General features: G+C 36.9%; 1 protein-coding gene across 1 annotated transcript in view; it reads right to left on the bottom strand.

Moving 5' to 3' along the window:
• Positions 1-23,018, bottom strand: part of LOC150079543 (heat shock protein 60A-like) — a 141,202-nt gene that overhangs the window by 26,871 nt on the left and 91,313 nt on the right. The window contains exons 8-9 of the mRNA XM_090383571.1: positions 21,501-21,708; positions 1,255-1,392 (exon numbers count right to left, since the gene is read on the bottom strand). Of these exons, the coding sequence (XP_090239697.1) occupies positions 1,255-1,392; positions 21,501-21,708 (346 nt within the window). The remainder of the gene's footprint in view (positions 1-1,254; positions 1,393-21,500; positions 21,709-23,018) is intronic.

Raw genomic sequence — 23,018 nt, 5'->3', positions numbered from 1 at the left:
CAGTCAGGTGTTGTGATAAATACTGACAGAAGTAGTGCAGTGCCAACAGAGTATACCAGTAATCCATTTAACATTACACAATTTCAATGAGTGGGTAAAAATTGATGAAAATCTTCTGACAACAGGCAATCTGTCAGTAAAGGAGTTTGTTGACAGAATTATACCAGATAAACCAGACACCGAGGAAAATAAATTCTTTTAACAAAAATAGAGGTCTAAAATTATGCCAATGACCAGAGAAATTAAGAAAACTTTTGATGCATTACAGAGAGCATTAGAACTTAAGCGAGGGAAAAGTGAAAACTATAAATTATTCTATAGGTTACAAGAAAACATACTGAAAATTTAACTGCTAAGGATTTAAAACTGAAAACATCTGTTTAAATAGGTCTGTATGTTTATGTTTTTGTATTATTATTATTTATTTTTTTTTAAATTTTGATACTTAAATTGGTTGATGTGTTCACATTGTACAAGGGCTGTTCAATAAAGAATGATCATAATTTTTCGTGAACAGCTGTACCGCTTGTTATTTGTAGCTGAGATGCTGAATTTAAGACTAAACCAAGCTGCATCACAAAACAACTGTGCAGTTGACTTGCGCACAGTGTCTTGCAGTCATTTGAGTTTTATGTTTGTTCATTTTCACATACATAACAATGGACATGACACCCAAGGAACACAGCATGCTGCTCTCAAATTTTGTTTCATCGCAAGAAAACATCAGCTGAAGCAAGTGAAATGTTAAAAGAGGCTTATCGCTATCTGCACTTCCATAAAGCACAGCTCACAGGTGGTTTAGAACGTTTGAAGACAGATGTGATTAAAAAAAAAAAAATTGCCAATCCTGGAGCTCCAACCACTGCTGTAGCCACAGAAACCATAAATACTCTTCTGTAATTGTGAGAAAAGATCATTGTATAACAGTACAGCAACTGGCAGAGGTGTTAAGAATATCAGTAGGTAACATGCACAGTATTTTCCATGACTGCATGACAGGTGTTTATACACACTGGGTTCCCATGGGTTCAGTTGCTATGTAATGCAGCTTGGTTGGTCTTAAATTCTGCAGTCCAGCGAACAAAGAGGCAGAAATGACACTGTTAACTTGTTCTGACTTTGCAGAATGTCAGAACAAGTACAGTGTGAATAATGAGGCAATGAATAACAAGATATGCTGGAATTTCCAAATGTTATAAAGCACATATAAAGGGGGGGGGGGGAATAAATTAATTAAGCAATTATTGCCAATACCTTTAAGACAGCAACTCCATTAGCTAACCTTGCAAGCCGTTCTTGAAATTTCTCTTTTTCATAGCTTGATTTTGTAAGTTCAATGTCATCTTTAAGCTGTTCCACCCTTCGATCTATGTGCTCTTTCTTTCCTTTACCCTATATAAAAACAAAAGAATAAGCAAAACCATACATCTAATTTTTATCTGCCTCACAGAATGCAGTTCAAAATCAATATACACAAAATCCATAGCCATTAGATTGTGACAATGTATCAACATAACTAAAAGTGTTGTTTTTAAAAACATTCTCCAGACTGTCACACTACTGCCAAGCCTACACTATCTTAATTTAATTGAATGAAGAGGCTTACCTTCATATTTTCTTATGATACTCTTGTATTCCAATTCTCACTATATTACTAAAGTTAAAAATTTTTATGCTATTTAAATGAATTTTTTCAGCACTTGAAAGAAGTGGACGATCCGAAATATCCAACATCAAAAATTGAAGACCCCAATCTCCGCTTTCATTCAAGTGTTGGGGGAAAAAAAACTAATAATAAATAAATAATAAAGGTAACTTATAAAATTTTAACTTTAGTAATATAATTTTTGAAGAGGCTCCTCAGTATTTTTTTTATGAAACAAGAGCTTCATAAAAAAATACCGAGGTAAGTCTCTCCATTCAGTTTAATTATTTAAAACTGTAAAACAAATTGAAACTTGTTGTTCTTATATATTTTAACATCATCTTAATAATTTACATTTACACTGCCTCGTGAGGTTTACCAGATGCAGTATCTGCTATTAGTAGAGGGCAAAAGGAAATGCTATTTGTTAGGTCAGAACTCCCTTATATTCTGGATTCTGCATGACTAGCAGCTGCAGTATTTCTGCATAAAACATGAGCTGAGTCATGAGACCCAATTCCATCTTTCAGATTACTGTATAAAGGCAATTCAACTCAGTCAAGAAAACAAAGGGGAAGAGAGCGCTCTTAGCAAGACTGCACTGCACTAACCAAGTAAATATATTTAGGGTAACAAAAGGGTATTTTTATAATTTCAAAAATCTAAAAGAAAGCTTGTCAGATTCACATGACTTCAGTGCATGAAAAATCCACTGCTGCACTGGACAGAATGTTAGGTAACAGAGGTGATGCCATCTGGTATTCTGATAAGTATCCATTACACAGACCCATCAAAGTAAGCCACAATGAAAGTACAACGATTTATGTGTGATAAAACAAATTATGAATGCATGGACTAATGTAGTAGTATAACATCCCTTAAAAAACAAGATTTGACTGAAGGTGTTCAAAGCCATGACAAAACATGCTTATTTGCCTTCTTAAGTTGATTATCCTATAAATATGAAATGAATACAGGCAGTTCCCACTCTACAACTTTCTTTTTTCAAGTATCAACAAAATCGAAAATATGAACATTAATTGCAATAAATAAATGCTAAACACTCACAAATACGGCATTTCAAGCCATATTTGTGAGTACTACATAGTTGTACTACTTGTACTGTATAGCTATGCAGTACAAGTAGTACTGCATAAGCTATACAGTACTACTTAATACTGTATAGCTACACATACGTTTGTTTGCTTGCTTATTCTGGCAGATGAGAGCATCTCACTGACTCACATAACAAAGCAGTTAACACACTGGCACTACAAAGAGTGGCTGTGTTATTAGATCAGAGTTGCTCTTCATTTTTGCTGTCTCATTTTATCTCATATTTATCCTTCTTATTAATACCTGTACAGTACGCCAAAAGAATGTAATACTACAGGGAGTGATATTAATAAAAAGAAACAGCAAAGAGGAATAACATTGGAAACAAAATATGAGATCATAAGCAAACATGATCTCATTATGCTTCATCACCACCAGTCAATGATGATGAAGAATAAATTTTCTTTAACATTTGTATGACAAAAATAATTTCTTTATTATTATAATTTGCTTGATTTTAAGCTATGTTTTCATTTCTTTGGATAAATAAATCATTGTTTAAGCATTAACTATTGTTTTGTTGAACTATTGTTTTACTATGGTCAAATTTTATTTTTCAGAATGCAACCCCTGTTTTTAACATTACGTCTATGGGAAATGAATTCCTGCTTTACAAGGCACGTGCTAGGAACAAATTAACTCATAAAGTCGAGAACTACCTGTATATAAATACAGCACACAGAAAAACAGTGTTACTGTGCTAGCCAATTCCTCTCTTTTTTTAACTTTAAGGAGAAAAGTAATATCTCTGCTAAATAAATCTTATTTGTTGGAAAGTTAGCAAAGGAAGTAAGCATCACTTAACCTCCTAGGATTGCTTACCATTTTTTTTTTTGCCCTCTGTTTCAGTGAGCTATGCAACGTGCATCCTCACAAATAAAATTCTGAGGGACCAAGTAATTTAAATTAAATGGAAAGTGTGTAAATTATGAGCACAGAATTTACTTAATTTATAAAAAAAAAAAAAAAAAATGTTGCAGAATCACCAAAGTAATTTTACAGTCCCAGCAATACCAAGGCCACCTTCATTAAAGAAAAGCAATAAGTAAGATATTGCTGGAATACAAGAATATATATATATATTTTTTTTTTTTGACATCAATGAATAAGTATTTATATGATGGCATACTCTTAATAAAGCTAAATTAAATTTAAAAAAAAATCCTACACGATGCCTTACAAATAATGTATAAACACTTTAAACTGCAGTATATTTTAGACGCTGTGATTAACTAGTGTGTGTGTGTGTGTTTTAATAAGCTAAGATTTGCACTTAAAAAAAATGCAAAAAAGAAAATTCCAATAGTACCTCCATTGTATTCAAATTCCATTTGGGTATTGCTTCCAAACCAATACCTTTACCTAAAGTATACAATTTTAAGCCACATTCAAAACAGTTACCGTCTCATGAAAAAATTTCATAATCTCCAGTAGTTAATTCCAAGATAAATATCTTGCTTCAGACTATTGTCAGTGAAAATAAAAGCAAATCAAACCTTATATTGGGTAACAGATTTGAACGAGCTCCATTCTGATAACAATGTAATTGGACAACCATACATTTTGTTTTTAATATGGAAAAAAGTATTATTTTCACCACCTTTTAATTTCATAAACATTTTGAATGAAACAGTCTGGGAGAAAAAAATAAATAATAATCTTCTGGTATGTAATACAGGTTTAAATTTATCTGCCAAACTTGAGAAAGACAACCCAGTTATCAGAGCTTTTCAGTTTCCTGAACAATACAGCAGAACTCTTAATCCAGACTGGATTTTCTGCCAGAGGAAAAATTCTATCGAAAAAACAAAATATATGGAAGGAATTATAAAAATAACTGACCTACGAGTGGTTTCTGAAAATTGTACAATATATTTACAAGCGTGAGCTCGCCTAGCTAAGTTTATATTAACGACGTCATTGTAAACAAGAAGAGCAGGAATAAAGGGACTAGAACTAATGGATATATACTAAGCGGTAACTGCATGCCGCACTGGATAAGAGCGAATGTGATGGTGTGTTGTAGCATGTGATTAGTGATAGGATGAATCATGCATTCTTGGAAATAGCTCACAAATCAGCTGCTCAGCTATTGTATTCAGATGAAAGCTGCCGCCAGCATTGTCTACACGTGCACCTTACCCCTGTTCTTTATCTGCTGTATTGCTTTGTTTTTTGTGTTTAACAGAAGATGGCAACAAAAAGAAAGAGTTGTTACAGTGTCGAAGGCACAAAAACTGGACACTTTTTTTTGCATTGATAAGGGGGAAAAGTTTAAAAAAAGATCGCTCTCAATATAGGGGTGGCAAAACAAACTGTTTCTGACTGGGAAAAAAAAAATAATAATAATAAATAAATAAAATAGGAAAGCAATCGAAAACTTTTGTGCAAAAATGATGGCCAAAGACAGCTTAGGGAATAGAGCTACCATTAAGCAGGCAAAAAAAATTTGGAAGAAGCCTTATACATTTGGTTTCATGAAGAACGAGAGCAAGGGGTCCCTCTTTCAGGCTCCATCCTTCAATAAACAGCTCTTAGTCAACAAAAAGTTAGGAGGTGACCAATCTTTTACTGCGAATTTGGGGTGTTATTAAGGTGGAAGGAGTGTCATGGAATCCAACAGCTCAGAATTACAGGTGAAAGTCTTTCTGGTGATTGTGTTTTTACTGCTGACAAGGCTGGTTTATTTTTAAAAATGTTACCCAAAAAACAATTGCCTCAAAATTTGAATCATAGTGAATCGAGTAAGGAAAGACTGACATTGCTTTTGTGCAGTAATGCATCTGGGAATTAAAGTTACCACTGTTAATCACACGAAAATCTGCTAAGCCCGGCACTCTTAAAAATGAGAACTTAAATGGCCTCCCAGCTCAGTACACATCACAAAAAACAGATTGGATGAGCTCAGGGATCAAGAACTGGAATAAAAGACAGCTTTATTCATCGATAACACTCCAATCCACCCAGAAGAACAACTGAGATCTGGAAACATGTTATTTAAAATTTTGACACCCAACGTTACTGCACTAGTACAGCTTATGAATCAAGGAGTTATAGAAGCCGTGAAGCGACAGTACAAAAAGAAGTTGATCCTTGGGGTTGTCACAGACATTCTCACAGATATGCCAGACAAGCTGTACTTGCTACCCGGGAGTCTAAAACGCTGATGGCACTGATATTTGGGTGACACTCAACTAAAGTGGACCCAATTTCTGCGAGGGGTCGGACGGTCCTTGACAGCCAAATCCTCTGCTTGCACCTTCACGATGGCGGGGCTGTTAGTAATCCTGGGTATAACCCCCATGCACGATCACACAGGTCTGAACCAACATAAGCAGGGTCGAAGTGTGGCACCCACACCACATGGTGGAATTTAGCCCCTCTGTGTTACCAGGCAATACTAGTTGGTAGATGACTCTCATCAACTGGTGCAATACCACCACTTTGCTTATTGGAGGCTTGAAGTGGTGGAACCCACATTTAATCTCCAGAGCTGAGTTCTGGTGAACCCTTCCCGATCTTTTCCATCATGCAGTACAACCGATGACTTTTGAAGTTATGATGAACATCATAGTGAGATCCAATCTTCCTTACATTTCGAGGGTACAGCTCTAAAACAGTGTGCACAGGCCGGCAGCTAGTTAGTACACCGGACCGAACCTATTGGTAACTCTTTAGGAGGCTCCCGGATCAGCTAGTGTATAATCTTGCTACCTCTACTCTGCCAGATAGTGACCGGAGGGAATCCGAATAGTGTACATGTGGGGGCATTGTCGAGGCCAAGTTATATCAAGGATCTGGGTATATTCTTACCACGTACGTCATATCCAAAAATTTCATTACTTCATACAGCATGTCCCCCACCCACTTTTTCTACTATTGAATACATCATGAATTGTCAAACTAATAGAGTAAGCTTATCTGCGAAAAGATCAAACCTCCCAAACACTTCCTAGTTCATTTCACAAATATACGTGGTCTCAATTCTAATCTCAATGATGTCCATATCCACTTGCAGTCTGCCAAACCCCATGTACTTTTCCTGACAGAATCTCAGTTATCGGTTGATTCAACTACTGCTCATCTCAGTTGCCCAAATTATTCGCTGTATGATTCCTTTCGCCTCAAAGATGGTATTTGTGCATATGTCCATTCCGATATTCCCTGTCAGAGACTTGGTAATTTGGAATCTCCTTTTTTCGATCTTCTCTGGCTTAAAATCTCTCTACTTCATTGTATCAAATTCATCTGTTGTCTCTACCATTCTCCCAACTCCACTAATCACTTGGAGCTCTTCAACTTCCTCTCTTTGTAACTTGACTTTCTCCAGTCCAACTTTCCTAACAGTGAGGTAATTTTCCATGGCGATTTTAATGTTCACAACTCCAGCTGGTCGAGATGCTGAGGCTTTTGCAATTACTAATGACCTTGCACAGATTGTTCATTTACCTACAAGAATACCGGACAATCCTATCCATACAGCCAACATGCTTGATCATTTTCTCAAAAAAAAAAAAAAAAAAAAAAAACCTTGTAAGTAAACAGTTGAAGTGAGTGGTCCTTTAGGCACTTCAGATCACAACTTGGTGATTGTCTCTTCTTGAATGGAAGATTTATCTCTTGGCTATTCCCAACCTCATTGTTTGGCATTACAAGAATGCAAAATGGGATGACTTGCGAGACTTCTTTTCCTTGGTCGGATTACTGTTTCAAAACTTCTGATGTCAACGTTTGCTCAGATTGTGTCAGTGAAATTATTCTTGCAGGAATGGAATCCTTTATCCCCCACTCACTTTAAGATCTCGTCCTTTATCTAAACCTTGGTTTTCCAATAAATGTGGTAAGGCCGTTCAGGAGGCAAGAAAGCAAGCTAATATATAGGATTAGCCACACACACACACACACACACACACACACACACACACACACACACACACACACACACTTCACCCATCCACTCACTCCAAATGTTTGTCTAGTTCTGTTGTGAATTTGTTTAAGCTATCACACTTCTACGACAGATGGAAGTTTGTTGCAGCCCAGCAATCAACCATCCGCTGGCTAAAGGCAAACTTCCGCACATCTATCCTACAACTGTCTTTAATCAATTTGAATTTATGCCCTCTCAGGTGATTATTCTGAGCAAGAGGAAGAATCCCCTCAGCACTGAGCATGCTCAAACCATTTAAGGCTTTATACATCTCAATCAGATCACCTAGCAGGTGCCTAGTCTCCACACAATGTAATTTGCAAAACTTAAGCCTTTCTTCATAAGAGCAACCCTTTGTTCCGTTCACTAATCTTGTTCCAACAGCTCTATATATCCTTCTTAAAATGAGGCATCCAGACCTGTATACAGCACTCAAGGTGTGGCCTGACCATTGCCTTATACAAGGGGATAATCACCTCCTTATCCCTGCTAGAAAAATTCCTGCATATCATTGACAAGACACCATGAGCTACTCCTGCAGATCGTCTGCACTGCTCAGAAAACCTCATATCTGCCTGCACAATTACCCCCAGGTCCTTTTCACTCTCTACTACTGTCAGTGTAGTACCACACAGTTGACACGTTACTCTTGGGTTACTGCTTCCCATGTGCAGTACTTTACATTTGTCAATGTTAAACTTCAGTTGCCACCTCTCAGCCCATCTGCTCAACTTTTATAGATCCTGTTGCAGCAGAGTACTGTCATTAACAACCCTGCCGACTTTTGTATCACCTGCAAACTTGGACATTAAGCCTGACATACCATCATCAATATCGTTAATGAATACAGAAAACAACAAAGGACCTAACATTGAACCCTGGGGGACTCCACTAATAACATTACTCTACGAAGAGCAGTGTCCACTTATTACCACTCTGTCTTCTCTCTCTCAACCATCCCTTTATCCACACAGCAATTTGCTTCCAATGCCACACTGCCCTAATTTGTGCAGCAGTCTTCCATGTGCAACAGTATCAAAAGCCTTTCTAAAAATCAAAATATATGATATCAAAATTATTCTTTGCATCCAGTTTCTTTGTGACTACATCATAGTATCCAATCAAATTGGTCAGACAAGACTTCCCCTTAACTAACCCATGCTTTATCCGCGCTATAACTGAAGTCTTGTCTGGATGATCCTGTAATGCTTCTTTAACAAGTGCCGCCATTAATTGACTTGTTTCCAATTCTTCAGTTTCAATATCTGCCTACACCAAAGCTCACAACAATTGTAAAGCAGTTATTAATCAGTCCAAACTAGATTTTGAACAGGCTAGGAGTAGTTAGTTATTTGGTTTTTAGGAGCATTAGCAACTAAGGCCATATTTCTCCGGGATATGTGGTGGTCATTCCCTGACCTTTCCACATCCTTTGTAATTGGTGGTGACGGTCTCGAACCCCGGTCTTATCAAGAAGCGTGTGCTACGCACTACTGCTCCTTCCCACCTGACTACAGAGGTGCCGCTAGGAGTAGAAAACTTTCTTCTTGCCCTAATGGTAGCCGACCATTCTTGTCTCTTGCCTTGCCAAAGCTATTGGCAAGAGAAAAGAACGCAACTTTTGCCCATCTCTGTCAAAACCAGATGGTTCTGTTGTCACTTCAGCCAAGGATAAAGGTGACTTTCTAGCATCCCATTTTTCTTCCAATTCATGTATCAATGATCTTGGTAAAACACCTCACACCATTCCCACACGCTCCATCCAATGCCTCCTGTGGTTTTCCGTCAAAAGGATGTCAGGATTTTGACATCAAAGTGGAGAAATAACTGCTGGTATTTCTCAACTTGTTCTGAAAACCTGTGCTCCCGAACTTAGTCCTGTTGTTTTCCTTCTTTTTTTCACTTTCTTATTCCAAAGGTGTTTTTCCTTCTGCTTGGAAATTTGCTCATATCCAGCCATTTCCTAAAAAGGGTGACAAATCCCTCCCATCAAATTATTGTCCCATTACAATTACTTCTACTCTTTCTAAAGTAATGGAGAAACCAAATAACCACCAACTCTTAAACTACCTAGAAACCTTCCGTCTGATGAACGATCGCCAGTATGTATTTCGTCAGTGTCGATCCACTGGTGATATTCTGGCTTATGTTACCCATTTATGGACAAATTCAATGGAAAAGTTTAGTGCAACACAAACAGTTGCTCTTGACATCTCAAAGGCTTTTGATTGTGTTTGCTATAAAAGTCTTCTAAACAAGCTTCCATCTTATGGTTTTCCAACTGTTTTTTGTAATTGGTTATCCAGTTTTCTCTCTGATTGCTCACTGAGGGTGATGGTAGATGGCTCTCTGTCTTTTAACTTCTCCACTAATGCTGGTGTTCCCACAAGGTTCAATTCTTTTCCCCATTCTTTTCCTCTTGCATATTAATGACTTTCTTCCATTGACTGGAAATCCTATCCATAGTTTTGCTGATGACAGCACATTGCATTCCACTTTCCATTTTGAGAAACCTTGCCCTTCTCAATCAGCTTCAACTTCTATAATATCTACTACCAATTCCTTAAATATCGATCTGCAGGTAATTCTCCAGTGGGGCAAAGACAACTTAGCCATTTACTGTCCAACTTCAAACCCACAGAATCAACTTTTCATCTTCCTCGTTTATTCATTCAACTGCCGTTTTCTGTTAATCTTCTTTCATATGTCTTTCTTGAAAATTACAGTCTACAGAAGTTCAAGTCTAATGTCAACAAATATCTCCTCTTGTCTTCTCAACCTTCACACCAAGCATGATACTAAGTACTATAGATTCATATACCTCTCGTGTTTGGGTCTTTCATTAAAAAAAATAAAAATCTTAGAACAACAAGGGGTGCCTAAAGGAAAATGGACCTTCTTAAAAATGAACACAAAGACAGTCATTTATTTTTCTTCTGCAGCTTGGGACGAAACTGACAAGACTATCCTTATCAAATGCTGGGGGAAAAAAAAAAAAAAAAAAAAAAACAACTTTGGCCTGATGTCCCAAAGGAAAAATCTGAGAGCAAATGGATATTTCTTCGGATCCTGATGATGACAAGGATGATAATGATTTTATTCAGTTATTTCAACATTTAGGGGGTTGTTCAGCCGTAACAAATGAAGACATTGCCCCATTGATAATGTGTAATAATGATCTTAATTTGTGATGCGATCTACTTTTTTTCTTCAAAATGTGCTGCGATCTACCATCTCAAGAATTTCATTGCACATGGTTAAAGAAGTTAATCAACACATATTGAAAAATGTTGTTTATAAATTTTAAAATTAAATACAATTCTGAATTCATAAGTACAGCAAACTCTCGAAAAAAAAAAAAAACCAACAACAACCAGAAACCATAAAATTCAAGTAATAAGTAGAATAGGCATAAACAGATGTTTTGCAAGTCATTAAAAGTAAATAAACAACAAGAAGCAGCATTATAAGTCGTCACTGGGAGATTAGTGTACCTATTATCTTGCAATTCTCGCTGCTCGAAGAAGAAAAAAAAAAAAAACCCAAATGTTTAGTTTGTTTCACGTGTCGATTGTTGTGTTCCTTCGAACCGCAAAAGGGATGTCAGAATTTTTTTCTTCTTCTTTTGTTTAGAAATCTCAAAAACGAGAGGCAAACGCAAGAGTTGTGTTTTCAATTAAACAAATACTTGAAAATGGTGCATCCGTTAAATCTCTAACCATTATAATGTTGGTGACCAAACCATACATGACATTGTAAAAATTAAAGGGAAGCATTGTATTGGACACGCGGTAGTGCATGGCAAGTTTTTTTTTTATCTAAACGAATGTTTTTTGATACAGTAAGTCCCCGACTTACGTTACGTTATTTGTATTTTTTTTATATGACAAGATTTCAGTGAAGAGGACACATTTCATTATAATAATGTAAAAAAACACACAGAATTCCGGCTATCGGTATTACTGCAAATGCAATAAGATTGAGTTTACTACCCATTTATAATTAATTGTACTAATAGAAAAGTGTTTTAGTAAAATGTGAGCTCGTGTGGAGTGATAACAGTGAGTTTTCACCTTAACCCTGTGAAGTTCTTTGCAGAAAATTTCCATTTTGACCATTATCATGGTTGTGACTAAGAGAATAAGTAACAGTGGTACTAGTAGGTCTATCAAGAAAAGAAAAGTGATCGATCTGAATCAGAAAATTAAAATAATAAAGATGTATGAATAAAGGAAAAAGACAGTACGAGAAGCAGTCGGCAGCAATGAAGGTCAACTATAATAATAACCAAGGCTACGGAAATACATATTTATTTTTACAATTCAATAACATGCATTTTTTCTTCCTTTTATGTTTACTTTTCTTATTTGCCCCTCCGGCTACTTCACCGCGTGCCCAGATAAAGTTTTTAATAGAACTAATTAAAATATATAATTATTTTTCTTCATTCTTCTGAGGATATCATGCGGTTTTTGTAATATTGGCAGATCGGGGATATACAGTGGAACTTCTCTATTACGAACTTCTATTTAACGAATTTCTCTATATTACGAAGTTTTTCGCAAAACATTGCACATTGAAACGAAATTACATATAAAATTAACCCCATATAACGAAGTATTAGTCTCTCTATAACGAATTTTTAAAAAATTAGTAAAAGCATTTTTGAAGATTTTCAAGCATTTACTGCTAAACAGACGCTCAAATATACTGCCTCCTTCCTTCCGAAATTGCGCATTAGCATTTGGAATTAAATAATCATCCTTTCAGTGAACACTTGTGGCCATTGACGCCCGTAGGAGGGTCTTTGTTTCATTTTTGTTACAGTTATTAAACCAAATGGGTTTTCTTAAAAGTGGTCGTAAACGTTACAATAAATAGGGTAGATTGTAAATTGATGTTGGCTCAGGGGAAAAGAAATTCGCTGTGGTAAACCTTTAGAATGCTGCGGCGGCAACACATAGAATGCTACCACAGTCTGTTTTTAGTAACGCCTAATGAGTGACATTCACTCCTCGCCTCAATTGTACCACGTGACCTTCACGTCAATCATTATATGGTATGTCTGTTCTTGTCTAACCGGACTCCCAGTAGATGGTTTTCATGATTTTTTTTTTTTTTTAATTTCGTTCGTCATCGATCACATAGGCTATATGTTCTTGTATTTTTTTTCTTGAAATACAGCATACGTTAATCATAAATTTTCTTTCGTGTATATATGAATGAAAGCAGAATAAAAGAAATTCACAAAGTCGTATATTTCTTCAAAGGGAGTGATACTGTTGAATTGACAAGTGAACGTCAATGAGTAGGCGGTACCTGTACTAACAATTCACTATATGGCCAGCGCAGCGAAGTTTGCGTTGTATGTATCGGCAAGAGCTGCAGTCCAGTAATTTTTACAATTGCAAAAACAATGTAAAAGAGAAAGTGTTTAAATATTAACGATAAAGCAAAGATTGTTATGATATTGACCAAGGTTTTAAGAAAAAAGATGTTGTGGTATATCTGCAAGCAGTTTATCTACGATTTAAAAAAAATCGAGAATCAATTTTAAATGCAATTGAAGGAAGTGCACAAGAAGCGAATTAAGTTGTGTATATATGAAGACGTTGATAAAGTTTTAGGGATGTGATTATTCCCTTGTATAAGGCATTGGTCAGGCCACACCTTGAGTACTGTATACAGGTCTGGAGGCCTCATTTCAAGAAGGATGTAGAGCTGCTGGAACGAGCACAGAGAAGGGCAACAAGATTAGTGAATTGAACAAAGGGTTGCTCTTACGAAGAAAGGCTTAAGTTTTGCAAATTACAGAGTCTGGAGATTAGGCATCGGCAAGGTGATCTGATAGAGGTGTATAAGGCTTTGAATGGCTTGAGCATGCTCAATGTCAATGGGATTCTTCCTCTTCCTCAGAATAATCACCTGAGAGGGCATAAATTCAAATTGAGGAAGGACGGATGTCGGATAGATGTGCGGAAATTTGCCTTTAGCCACCGGGCAGTTGGTTTGTGGAATAGACTTCCATCACTTGTTGTTGAAGTTGATAGCCTAAACAAATTTAAAGCTCAGCTGGACAGGTATTTCGAACGAACGGAGGGGTGAAATGAGAGTAGTGATTGTGTTTTTTTTTTTTTTTTTTTGGCTGATGCTGAATAAGCTTGCTTTCTTGCATCATATGCCTCTACTAATGCTAATGCTAAGTTGTTCTAAAATGGGTGCAAATGATATATGAAAAGAATATCCCAATATCGGGCCTAATAATTAAACAAGCCCTGCAATTTGCACAGTCCCTTGGACATACAGAATTTAATGCGAGCACTGGGTAGCTAGATATATTTAAGAAGCGCCACAGAATTGTGGAAAAGGTTATTTGTGGAGAAAGTGTTAACGTAAGCGAAGAAGATTGCAACAGTTGGAGGAACAATACCTGAAAGAAGATTTTGGAAGAATATGAGCGTAAGGATGTTTTTAATGCTGACGAAACGGGTTTATTCTTTAAATGTTTACCGAACAGAACACTTGCCTTTAAGGATGATAAATGTTTTGGCGGAAAGCAAAGCAAAGAAAGAATCACTGTGCTAGTTGGAGCAAATATGACAGGAAGTGAAAAATTAAGACTTTTAGTCATCGGAATATCAAAAACCCAAGATGTTTTAGAGGCACAAAATCTTTGGAAGTTGACTACACCTTTTAATAAATCATGCTTTTTAATAAAAAAAGCATGGATGACAAGTGATATTTTTGAAGAATGGATATTAAAACTAGACAAGCGTATAACAAAATAAAAAAGGAAAATTGTGTTGGTAACTGATAACTGTCCAGCACATCCTGCCAAACTTGAAAGTGCGAAGTTGTTTTTACCACGAAACGTAACGTCAAAACACCAGCCAATGGACCAAAGCATTATTAAAATTTTTTAATTTCATTATCGAAAGAAAATAATAATGAAGATTGTCAATGCGTTATCAGAAAATAGAAACTTGGAGATTGCAATTAACCTTAGAGATTGCATCTCTGAACTGGCAAAAGTTTGGACAAACAATGTCACTGAACATACTATTCAAAATCGTTTTTCGAAAGCAGGATTTGCATTGAATACAGAAGTCGAACAACGACTGGACGAATAAGATGAACTGCCCCTTTCACAACTGAAAAACTTTTGGACATTATTAGAATCATCCGGAAATATCGAAAATGAAATAACAGTGGACAGTTATGTTTATGTAGATCACAGCAGAACATCCAAATGAAGAAAAATACTGCTGAACAGTGTTAGACGCGACCATGACACGAAGAAATTAACGATGACGCACCAGAACAACCCATAGAAAAGCCAACTCGCGAAGAAATTATTAATGTTCGATTAAGGTTTTAACATTTATTAAAAATAAATGTAGATTCGTTTTCATTTTCTAATTAGATAACAATTTCTAATAAAAAAGATATTCTCTGTATAACGAAATTTCTCTATAACGAATTTTTTTCGCTGGATTTATCCAATTCGTTACAGGGAAGTTCGACTGTAGTTGCAATGTTTTATTAGTCATTCCCGAGTTACGTGAAATCGAATTACCTAAGAAGTCCTGGTGCATATCTCTTATGTATGTTGGGGACAATACTACATTTTTGGATTAACCGGGAAATCGATTATCCTGGAATACTTTTTTACCATCTATCCCGGAAAATTGAGAGTCTACAGTATTTAAATTTTTAATTCATGTGAAATTTGTGTCTTCATGTCATATGCTAAGCTTTCAAAATTGGGTATATACTGTGAAAAGGCCAATCATAAAGAATTTTCTATATACAAGTCTGTAAGAGCATAGCGATTCTTCTTCTTTGTTTGTTTCAAACGCAAAAAGACCGATTCACATAGATATGTAGAACCAAAACAGCAATTTAAAAGTTCACTGCATTTATTTTTTATACTTGGGTACTTTTCTTGGAAAACATATTTACAAAAATCTTTTTCTAATGATCTGGCTTTTAGAAAGATATCGTTTCGCAATGTAATAATTTCATTTTCAAGATATTTTCTCCATGTGAAAAATCTCAGCAACTTTTTTTCCCCCCTGCAACTGGTTTTGTATCTAAGTCGACATTAAATGGATAAAAAATATATCGAACTATGTCTTCAATTGTTCTAAAATCACTGAATCTGGTTTCAAAATCATTCACAGCCTTCCAATTTCAGAAACATATTTCTCACTATTAAATTCAAAAACAGGATATTTTTGCACATGATCCTGCATAAAAAATCTGATCATTTTGCATATTTGCAAAATGATCAGATTTTTTGCAAAATGATTGGATTTTTTTTCCTTTGAGATTCTTAGCCATTGCCAAAAACTGATATTTATATGCAGAAATACTACTAATCATGTCACCCACATTTTTATTTTTTCCTTGTAATTCCAAATTCAGATAACTTAATTCACTGGTAAAATCTGCCAAAAAAGCCAGATCACACAACCACTCATTATCTTGTAGCTACTGATAATCATCTTCCCATTGATCAAAAAATTTTTTAATTTCATTCACCAAATTTCGAAATCTCTGCAGAAACTTACTCCGACTCAGCCACCTCACATGTGTATCTGGTTCATTTTGAAGTATCCTTTCAAGAGATTATCCTCTGATGAAATTCATCATTTTGAAAGCTATGTCCATAACACTGAGTATTTAATCCTTTTCTGGCTAACACTTGTTAGTGGATGATACAGTGGTAACTCAAAATCTGGGAATTCGTCATCCTTTTTGGCACAATGCGATGAATCCGTTAAGATGCCACGTCACTGCTTTAGCTATATCTGTTACAGATACGAGCTTAAATAGTGGTCATTTAATTTTTTCAATGCGTTAAATTTATCGAGACCTCTAGTTCAATCTTTTAATGAAACCATAACCAGCAGTTCTTCTCCAGTGGCAGAATCGTCGAAAACCATACGGATAAAAACGAGCAACTGAGCTGTATCACTGACATCTGTAGATTCATCCAGCTGTAAAGAAAAGGACACACAATTAGCAATATGAGCACGCAATTGTTCACTCACATTTTCACTCATTATTTTGATGCATAAGCACAGTATTTCGAGATAATTGCAGACCTTGAAGGGCACTTTTAATTTAATTTTTGTTTTTAAAATTTTCAAAAAGAGAATCTGTTATTTCTAAAAATGCACCTTTGATGAAATGCCCATCAAAAAATGGTTTTGCATTTTTTTGCAAGATGACTCACTTTAAATGATGCTACAGTTACTGCTGTAGATTGTAAGTTGGGTGTCATGAAGAAATTCTGTTGCGAATAATCTGGATTTAAGTTCTTTTAATTTATTTTTTCTAAGGTCACTATTAGGTGGAAAATCCAATTGGTATTTACCATCGGGTGCGTTGAAGTGCCTTTTTAAATTTCTTTTTTTGGGTATAGCCACAGAAGCACTGCAAATAAAACAACACCTTTCTCTTATCGTTACAAAAATGTATTCTAGTTCCCACTCATGATGAAAATGATACGTTTTACTCTTTTTCGTAGTATTCATTTTAAATCGAAGGGTATTAAATTAACGTATAAGCATGTCCAGTTAAGTAAGCTAAATAAGAATGGCACATACACTATGCTCTCCACAACGTAACTGTGTGAGTTTTCACTAGATAAACTCAGTGGAGGCAAGAGTAGTCACGTGGTTCAATGGATTTGTAATAAGCGCATGCAGTGGGACGCATAATAATAATACTTAGTTTTTGACTAATCTGTTTTTTATATACAGGGTGTCTCAAAAATACACGGCATAACTTCAGGAATGAGTTCCTCGTATGTAGACAATAAAAATATTTTATATCAACATAGTTCCGGAAATGCTTGGTTTCCGAGTTTTGAAGGTCTGTCTATGACACTTAACTGTTCACATCACCTTATATTAATTGTTCAAAATGTCCACCTTCTGCCTGAATACAGGTCTCACACCAATGTCCCATGGGCTTGCTAAGACGATGCAAAATTCCTAGCATGTTTCGTATTGTCTCACAAACTGCCACAATTCGATTGCGGAGAGTTTCCACATCAGCTACTGGAGTCGAATACACCAATGACTTTAAATGGCCACACAAGAAGAAATCTAGTGGGTTTAAATCAGTGAGCATGGAGGCCAGGCAGTTGGACCACCTCTACCTATCCACTGACCAGGAAACCTTCGATTCAGGTAATTGCAGGCTAGGTGGCTGAAATGTGCGGGAGTGCCATTGTGCACGAAGTGTGCTTGTTGGAGAATGATCAGTGGCGTGTCGTCCAAGAAATCAGGCATGTTGTTTTCCAGAAAGTTTCTGTACGCCTGCCCTGTGAGTTTGGAAGTACATGGAACCCAAATAACTTATCACCAAAAACACCCGCCCAGATGTTGAGGCTGAACCGCTGTTGGTGATGTGATGGAAGAATTGCATGTAGTTTTCCTCAGCCCATACATGCTGATTGTGAAAGTTTTCGATTCAGTCTCGTGTGAACTGTCCTTCATCTGTGGATATCACTAAGGCAGGAAAGTGAGGAGTTGTACCACACTGCTGCAAGAACCACTGGCAGAACATTACTCGTGCAGGATAATCTGCTGGTGACAAGGCCTGTACCTGTTGCAGATGGTAAGGATACAGTAGGTGTTCTTGCAACATTCCAAATAGTCGAATGTTGAACAGCCAGTTGCATTGCTATTCTGCGTGTGCTGATTCCAGAAGTGGCATGCACAACATCCAAAATCTCCTCCTCTACTTCAGGAGTCGTAGACCTTGGTCATCCTCTGTCGGCAGCACGAAGTGTAAAGGTCCCATGTTCACAAAGGCAGCGATGGATACCTTCAAATGTTTTCCTGTCTGGACATCTTCGTTCTGGGAACCTTTTGTGATACAAACGACAAGTCTCCAGAGCACTGCAGTCTGCCAAACTGCACATAAAGTGCATATATGCTTGCTCCTGATTTGAGTACATGGTTGGAATGGAAAACCACCAGATTCTGTCAAGTACCTTGTGATGAAGGAAATCACCTGCAGGAGATAAGACATTCCGACTAATAACTCGGGAACCAAGCATTTCCGGAACTATGTTGACTTAAAATATTTTTATTGTCTACATATGAGGAACTCATTCGTAAAGTTATGCCGTGTATTTTTGAGACACCCTGTATATTTAAAATTCATTGATTGACTTGTTGGCTGCCCCTGATTTAGGGCATCAGAACTTCACCGAGGAAGACATCATGCAAACCTGCTCATTATCGTTGCAAGCTAATGAAGATGACAACTCCAGTGATGAAGTGTGTGTGAGGAAACAAAGGGCACAAGTCACACTGAAGCAATCGGAATGCTAGAGAAGCTACCAATTTATTTCAAGAGACGGGATGACACATCAGCTGGTGAACTTTTGACCCAGAATAATCTGAGATTGGGCGGCCCAAAAGAGTTTTAAAATTAAGGCAAAAAAAAAACCACAGGATTATTTCAAGTAAACTTTTTGAAAATAGTTGTTTTGTGTTGTAATATTTTTGTGTAATAACAATGTTTTACATTAAAACTTTACTGCTTTGTACAGTATTTTGTTTACTTATTCTTTTACTTTTTATAATTTTTACTTTAAAATATTGTTTTATTAATTTAATATAAAAACCAATTTAGTTAAAATTTTGTTATTTTGTAACTTTAAATAAAAACTGGCACGTTAAAGACTGCTTCTGGTTAATTTGGACTGAGTGCAGTCCCATCAAGTCTGGATTGTTGTAGTATTTTGTGGCACAAGGGAAACTCATGCCATATTGCAATTTCGAAATCAATTGACTTTATATATAAGAACTGCTTGTGCAGCAGTTAGAGATGGTCATACAGTTGAATTTGTTCAAACCAGGATTAAAAGGATTCTACTGTACATGGAAGTTCGGTCCAGCAATCAACTTTTTTTTTTTTTGTTCTTTGGAAGTTATTGGCGCATCGGCTTCTGTGGCCATAATGCACCTACCAAGGTTTTTTGCAGTACTCTGATCCAAGCCTGAGGCGGGATTCGAACCCACAACCTTTGGGTTTCCAGGCAGGCGCTTTACCCACCTGGCTAGCCCGGTCAGCAATCAACTACCTTTAGCCAGAGGATAGTTGATTGCTGGAACAAACTTTTAGAGGTAATGGATGTGTGAAATTTTTTTTTTGGCCAATGCTACATAGGCTCATACACTTGCTTTCTTGCATCACATGCCTCTACTACTGAACGCTGGATGAAAGTAAAAATCAAAATTCTCCATAGATGAATTTGGATACTTTTAGAATACGTTTGGATAGAATACATACACACCAGTTTGACTTGATAAAATATCAAAAAGCTGCAGATTATGTAATTACGAGGGGATTCAAAAAAGATTTGTATTCACCCAAGTAGTTGTGATAAAGATTTTTTTTCGATGCCCTGAATTCTCTATAGCAACCACACAAATTTTGATTTCAATATGACAATTCATTTTATTTCTTGCAGTGCTGAATAAAGTGGAATGCAGACCAGTGATCTGATTCCACTTTCTTCAAGGCAAAAACATGAAAAAAAATCCATGAGGAAATGGTTGCCGTTTATGCAGAAGCTAACAAGGTTACAGTGTTGTTGAACCTTGGTATAAACAATCAAATGTGTAAGAACTTCAGTATAGGATGAAGAAAACCCAGGATGCCCAGCAACTGTTATAACAGAAGTATTGCAAAAACTGAGGCATTAATCCTGCAGATCACCATATTAGCATCAAACAACTAACTGAAGAGCACCAAATTAGTGTATGGTATGGAGAACATCACCCATCAATAGTTGCATATGAGTAAATTGTCTGCTAGATGGGTTCTCAACCTTCTGACCTCTTACCAGAAGAAGGAAGGGGCACAATGTGCACATGAAATATTGATATGCCAAAACCAAAGGTGTTTTTTTTTTTTTTTTTCATGACTAGCCACCATGGATGAAACCTGAATCCATCACTACAATCCTGAAACTAACCAAATATCAATATACAATGGAAGCATGCAGAATCACCCCCCTACCAAAAAGGCAAAGGGGCAACCAAGTACTACGGTAATTTTTTTTTTTTTTTTTTTGGGATCAGCATGCTGTAATACTTACAGATTACCTTTAAAAGGCTGCACTGTGATGGCAAAGTATTATTCCAACCTCCTCATAAAACTATGTGTACTATAAAAGAGAAAAGATGGGAAAAGCTGTCATAAGGTGTGCTTGCTCCATTATAATGTCCCTGCACATTCCTCACACCCTGTAATGAGGTGTGCCTATGACTGTGGGTTTTAAATATTACTGCATCCTGTTTAATCCCTCAGCCTTACATCTTCAGATTTCTCCCTCTTTCTGCCCTGAAATCCCTTATTTGTGGAAAACACTTTGCTGCTGAGTCATGGTTTGAAGAGCAGTCAGAGGATTTACAAAACTATCTTTTTGAAACCCCTCTCCTGCAAGAGTAAACAAACGTGGCTACAATATTAAAAAAAAAAAAAAAAAATTTTTTATTTGCAGGACAATGCAAATTATACAGCCCAAATTACATTCTACCTGTAATTTAAGTTTTCAAATAGCACTTTTCAAACTTATGTAATAAAATAAGAAACTAGTCTGTCCACTTTTCATTTAATCCTGAACACACACACCACTAATAAATAATTTCATTGGTTAGCTGTATAGTGGTATTTTTGCAAATGACCAATGAGAACTCTCATCGACCAGATGTATTTATGAGGAAGATTAAAGTAATGGTGAACACATAAGAGTATTTAATTCAAAGAATACAATACCTTAAGCAACAAAGTATCATCTTTGGTAACCACAACCTCACCAACTTGACCTAAATCACTTTGTTTTATATCCTCTAATTTCAAAAGGTTTGATTCATCACCAAATACTACTGCCCCAGTGGCAACAGCTATGTCCTGCAAAGTGTTTTTCCTGTTGTCACCAAATCCTGGTGCTTTCACTGCTACTACTTGTAAACCAATTTTCAGCCTACAGGGAAATTAGTAACAATAGTTCATGTAAAACAAAACACACTATTTTAGAAAGAGAGGAATACAAAAAATAATAAAATTTATAAAATAATTAAATAAATAAATAAATAAATAAATCGGTACTTCAGCAGAATTACAAAGCCAATAGCAACACATCTAAATTCATAGGGTAAATAATGAAAATCATATTTCACATAAATATAAACTTCAAGTGTAAAGTGTGTTAGTTGTCTGACGGCACCAGGGGTTCCCCCATCTTCTTTGTACATGTGACACAGAACTCTTTGGAGGCCTGAGATTCAAAAAGTGTATAAGGTTTGTTTGTTTGTTATTTTGGTTTTTAGGAGCATTAGCAACTAAGGCCATATTGCTCCGGGAATATGCGGTGGTCATTCCCTGACCTTTCCGCATCCTTCGTATTTGGTGGTGACGGGCTCGAACCCCGGTCTAATCAAGAAGCGTGTGCTACGCACTGCTGCTCCTTCCCACCTGGCTACGGAGGCGCCGGGGCCAAAGGTAAACAGGTAGTAGGATGGGGACAATAGAATAGGCATCCATAAAGAGATCAGTGGGGACAAGCCCCACCAGGCAAAGTATGGGGGCAGGGGGGAGGCCACAGAGACCCATCTCCTCCCTCCCCTGCCTGGGGCTGGGGTTTTAAAGGGAATCTGTTTAGAGTCCTTGAGGTTCTCACAGACATTCTCTCAGATATGCCAGACAAGCTGTACTTGCTACCTGGGATCTAAAACGCTGATCAAACTGATATTCGGGTGACACTCAAGTCAAGTGGACCCGATTTCGGCGAAGACCGGATGGTCTGTGACAGCCAAATCCTCTGCTTGCACCTTCATGATGTGGGACTGTTAGTAATCCTGGGTATAACCTCCATGCACAAGTACATGGTGGGTGACCACCCAGGTGTGAACCAATGTAAACAGGGGTCGAGGTGTGGCGCTCGCACCACATGGAGGAAAGCCGCCCTCTATGTAACCAGGCATTACTAGGTGGTAGATGACTCATATCAACTGGTGAAATACCACCACTTTGTTTATTGGAGGCTTGAAGTCGTGGAACCCATGTTTAGTCTCTAGAGCTAAGTTCCGGTCAACCCTTCCCTATCTCTTCCATCATGCAGTATGATTGATGACTTTTGAGGTTATGATGAACGTCGTGGCGAGATCCAATTCCCTTACATTTCGAGGGTACAGCTCTAAAACGGTGTTCGCAGGCCGGCCGCTAGTTAGTACACCGGACCGAACCTATTGGTAACTCTCTAGGAGGCTTCCGGATCAGCTAGTGTATAATCTT

Source organism: Mastigoproctus giganteus, chromosome 10 (assembly GCF_048544385.1).
Source record: "Mastigoproctus giganteus isolate SK-2022 chromosome 10, ASM4854438v1, whole genome shotgun sequence".
In the NCBI taxonomy this organism is placed as follows: Eukaryota; Metazoa; Arthropoda; class Arachnida; order Uropygi; family Thelyphonidae; genus Mastigoproctus; species Mastigoproctus giganteus.
This window is presented reverse-complemented; position numbering and strand designations above follow the sequence as displayed.